Raw genomic sequence first — 5,000 nt, 5'->3', positions numbered from 1 at the left:
TTCTCAGTGAACTTCATTTCTTCATTCAAAACCGTGTTATTCACACGTAAGAAAAAACACACTCCAAACATTTGAAAAACAGGTTGCTGGATCGTCAGTTCCTCGGCACGAGCATTGCATCGTTCAGATTAAGACTAAAACATAAAACCCAGAGACAGGCAGAAAATTCTAACGCCGCTGTCAACTCCAATCTCTAAATCTGAATCAGTCTGAGGCCTGCAAATCTGTTGCTTGGTAGTTACTGAGATTGGGGGGACGGCTGTTTGGGGCGCCAGCATGACCAAAAATTACCGTGGTAAGCTCAATAAAGACATCTTAGAAGTTAACTGGATTAGGGAGCAGAAGCCACTCCCCTCTCAGGCGTCCTCCTTTTAAGACCGTACTCCTATAATCCCTCCTTTATAGGCTAAAGGGCTAATTGACCTCAATTAGGTTAGTTAGTCTCCAGTTGGGTGGGTTATCTCGGGCCTGACATGACCAGGGGCTGCTTTGCACGCTAGGGAATGGATACCCAACTCAAAGCCACTGCGTCAAGTGTCCTGTGTGTTTCACAGTTGGGGTGGCGGCGGCGGCGGCGGTGGTGGTATAGAATTCGGACAATCTATTCGGTAGCCATTGTGTGCCAAATAGCCACGTTTTCTGAATGCAGTGTTGCTGGGTTTCTCTCTCTTTCTCTCTCTCTTTCTCTCTTTCTCTCTCTCTCTGTCTCTCTGTCTCTCTGTCTCTCTCTCTCTTTGTCTCTCTGTCTCTCTCTCTCTCTGTCTCTCTGTCTCCCTCTCTCTCTGTCTCCCTCTCTCTCTGTCTCCCTCTCTCTCTGTCTGGTCTCAGTGATGGGGATTTGGCTGTTTGGGGTTTGTTTGGTGTCATTATGTGAGTGGGTTAAGGGCACAAAGCGGATGTTACTGATTGAGGTCAGATCTCCGGCTCTTCCACGTCAATAGGGTGCCACTCTGATCCCTTTAGCCCCTGATGCACTAGACTAGACAGTGGTATCAGGTCAGCCACGTTGCCTAACAGGGGAAAGAAAAGAATAGAAGGAGAAAGAAAAGAAGAGACAGGGTCCAAGAGAGAGAGGGAGGGAGGGAGGGAGGGAGGGAGGGAGGCAGAGGGAGAGAAGAGTGAGCTCATGGCTATGAGAAAGAGAGGAGTTGAGGGAGGGAGGGAGGGAGGGAGGGAGAGGGAGAGGGAGAGAAGAGTGAGCTCATGGCTATGAGAAAGAGAGGAGTTGAGGGAGGGAGGGAGGGAGGGAGGGAGGGAGGGAGGGAGAGGGAGAGAAGAGGGAGCTCATGGCTATGAGAAAGAGAGGAGTTGAGGGAGGGAGGAGGCTGTGATCTCTTTATTCCGCTTACTGAGAGACAACTTATTCAAATGAGAAACGGATGCAGGGAGTAAATGAGCTGACCTTTAACCCCTGGGTCACTGCCCTCTGGCCGTGTGTGTGTGTGTGTGTGTGTGTGTGTGTGTGTGTGTGTGTGTGTCTGTGTGTGGTTTAGGGGGGGCATTTCAACAGTCCAACCCCCACTCTCTGATTGACAGCCTCTGTCATTGTCTGATAATGGTTTGGGTATTTTTCCCAGGCACCTACTGTTCTCCTGTTAGTCCGTAATCCGCTTAAAGAAAACTGGTACATATTTGTATTTGGTGTACAGAGGGGAAATGCTGCACTAAAAGCATGTAACTAGATTAGATTACTGTACAGTGTTAACGTAGGTGGAGAGAGCAAGCCAATGTTGCATTTGTAGATAGTCTAGAATCTGTGGCAGGCAGCAAGAACCGAAGTTGTTTCTTCCTAACTATGTACGCGTAGCAATTCCTCCCACAGAAATCTATTTTAGCATCTTATCGCCTTAGTAAAACGAACGCTAACATTGAGACATCGCAAACTGCAAAGTACATTTCCTATCACATCACCTCGACTAGATCATTACACCAGGAGCACATGAATCTGGGTCTTTTCGGGAGACCAAATGCTCATCAATGCTGCTTTCAGAGGCACAATTTCATATTAAACCAAGGGGACAGAAGTAGTTTAATAAGCCATTATCAGAGATTGGATGTTAAGGTTCACCAACTCCTCATCAGGACATTCCTAACCCAGCACCTGCCAATAGAGGAAGCAATGTCACATGAGCACCATGTCATAAGCCTCGGGCATTTGCTTCCACATTGCATGGTACAAATGTAATGGCGACATAAACCTGGATGTCAGAGTGAGCAGCACGTTGTGTGTGTGTGTGTGTGTGTGTGTGTGTGTGTGTGTGTGTGTGTGTGTGTGTGTGTGTGTGTGTCTGTGTGTGTGTGTGTGCGTCCTCTGCTAGTATAACCTTTTGCCAGGAAGTCATCCAGAGGTTAGAATGTTCCCGTTGGACTAAGAGCCTTTGATGAACATGGGTAAAAAAAATAAAAAGAAGAAGAAAAAAAGCGCAGGAGAGAGAGCGAAATGGAACGATAATTGTATCATCTGTTATAATGGCAGCCATTATGACAATGGATTGTAATGACCTCGAGAAGGGAGAAGAGCCAGCAGACCCACCCTGCTGACCTTTCCTCGGGAAAGGGCAAGCTCACGAGAGTCAGGGCGACAGAGGCTCACTGCCGAGTCTGCCCCCTCTGGACCCTCCATTCACAGCCCCATACAACGGCCAGGACACATCGTGACCCTGTGGGTGTGACACTCAACCTTTGCCTTAACCCCCTGACCGCTTGTCACAGCTGCAGCCGAGCGGCTAGGGCAGGGAGGAGGGAGGAGGGAGGGAGGGGAGGGAGGGGTGGGAGGGGAGGGGTGGGAGGGAGAGAGTGTGTGTGTGTGGGGGGGGGGGGGGGGGGGTGGAGGAGAGGGGAGTAAAGAACGAGAGAGAGAGAGAGAGAGAGAGAGAGAGAGAAGGTGAAAGAGAGAAAAAAGACCAATGGTCAAGACAGCCATTTTGTGCACATATCGGCCATTGTCCTGACCTCCACCATCCCCCTCCTCTCTCTATTGTCATGACAGAGTGGATGGGAAAGACTTTATGGAGATGGTGTGAGCGGGAAAAAGACCTACGACCTCAGGGTCAACCCCTCAGCACAGCCAGCGCTTGAGCTTCTCTGTATTTGAGCATTCACATTAAGCTGTCAATTTCTTGGAATTGAAAATTAAAAAAAAAAAAAAAAAAATCAATAAGCAATAATAACAGAAGTGGACATTTTTTTCATGTGGATATTTTATGTTTGCTTGACAGCCAGAATGACTTGACGATGACGATGACGATGATGATGATGATGATGATGATGATGAGGTTGACGATGATGAGCGTCTTCCTCAGGCTATTGTGACTCATCCTTGAGATACAGTACATTTGATCTGTTTTTTACCCATTATCTTTCCTCTGTCACTTCATTATCTTTCAGAGGAGTGAGTGCTGTCTCAGAGGATAGTCTCCTCCCTCTTCCACTCCAGCGCCTCCAGGGTGGCCTTCAGGGCTCCGATCTGGGTCATGTGACGCTCTGACATGGCCGTCACCTGCCGCTCCAGCCTCCACAGCTGCTCCCGGTACTTCCTGCGAGCGTTCCTGTACGTTCCGGTGGCTTTACTGCAAAAAAAACCCACCACCACAGAGTCCACCATCTTAGTCTCTCACTCAAGCTCTCAAGATGGAGATAGAGAATAGGAATAGAATAGCACTCAATGACAAATAACACCACCACAGAGTCTATGCTAGGACCAGGGGCTATTTATTGGCAATACTAGAAGGAAGATTTCTTTAAAAATTATTATTATTATTATTATTATTTATTTATTTATTTACAGGAGAGAAACTTGGACAGGGGGGTAGTGGGGATGAAGAGGTCTTTAGGAGGGACTGTTAAGATGTAGTCTGAAGAGACGGGTCTTTAATCTACGGCGGAAGACAGCTAGTCTTAGTTCTCTTAGTCTGTCACTCAGCTCTCCAGACGGAGACAGAGAGTAGGTAGGTAGCACTCAACGATAAAACATTTAGAAAAAATATATATTTGTAAAAACAATTGACGGTAAAATAAAAAACAATGTTGGGTTTGAGCATGGCTTCTGTACCTGTGTGCTTGGGCAAGCTGAGCCACCTGCTCTTCACTGTCCCTCCTGCGGGAGGCACTGTCTGAGAGGGCCGTGTCGAGAGAGTCACGTACTGCCCACGCTCTCCTCTTCAGAACCTGCTCTCTGTGGAACCACAGAACCAAACCAAACATTCAGAACTTCAGGTTCTGTTTAATTGCAGCAAGGGCCTTCGATGTTTGGATAGGGGTGTTGTTGTGGCAACCAAAACATGATGCCACAGTGTTACGCCCCCTCCAACTCAAACGTCAAAGAACCAACTACTGAAGATTTGGTACACCCCCGACCCACTTCCAAAGTCTGCATTTCTCCTGATAGCGTTCCTAAGCAACAGATGCCTGTAAGAATGCCTGCATGCACTGGCTGAAGTGATTGTGGCCATCAGTTCATGGGGCTCTGTAAGCACACACACACACACACACACACACACACACACACACACACACACACACACACACACACACACACACACACACACACGCGCGCAGTGGGACTCTAGCCCTTGGTTTTCCTTCCATACTCTTCCCTTTTCTTTGAGGACCCTAATGGTATTCTACAGGATGATAGGCCTCTTGGGTACCATCACTGATATAGCTGCTGTTATCACACACATGCTGTGCTGCAGGGAACATTCTTTTCACGTTCCCCTTATTCAGGCTCCAATTCAAATTAGATGCAGTAGTAACCCAAAACACGTGGGGAGGATATAACTACTGATGAATGGTTTCTCTGACATTTCTGGAAGCTTAGGGAGGTACTGTGTTTCTCCATTTGTTCGATTTGTTCCACATTCCCTTTAAGAACATTCCAGGAACTGCCTATGACAGTTTTCAGAATTCCAGGGTGAGGTTTGTTGTTCGTTGGTAGTTGATAAATGACACCAAAGAGAGGAAGTGGGTAGTTTTGTCCTCTTTGATGACACAAAGACAAC

At 47.6% G+C, this 5,000-nt stretch overlaps 1 protein-coding gene across 1 annotated transcript in view; it reads right to left on the bottom strand.

The window, feature by feature from the left end:
• Positions 1-3,195: 3,195 nt before the first annotated feature.
• The window catches only part of ushbp1 (Usher syndrome 1C binding protein 1), a 9,034-nt gene continuing 7,229 nt past the window's right edge, over positions 3,196-5,000 (bottom strand). Inside the window, exons 13-14 of the mRNA XM_083671162.1 lie at positions 4,052-4,174; positions 3,196-3,569 (exon numbers count right to left, since the gene is read on the bottom strand). Coding sequence (XP_083527288.1) covers positions 3,404-3,569; positions 4,052-4,174 — 289 coding nt within the window. The 3' untranslated portion in view covers positions 3,196-3,403. The remainder of the gene's footprint in view (positions 3,570-4,051; positions 4,175-5,000) is intronic.

The sequence above is a fragment of the Argentina silus genome (assembly GCF_951799395.1).
Source record: "Argentina silus genome assembly, chromosome: 6".
NCBI lineage: Eukaryota > Metazoa > Chordata > Actinopteri > Argentiniformes > Argentinidae > Argentina > Argentina silus.
This window is presented reverse-complemented; position numbering and strand designations above follow the sequence as displayed.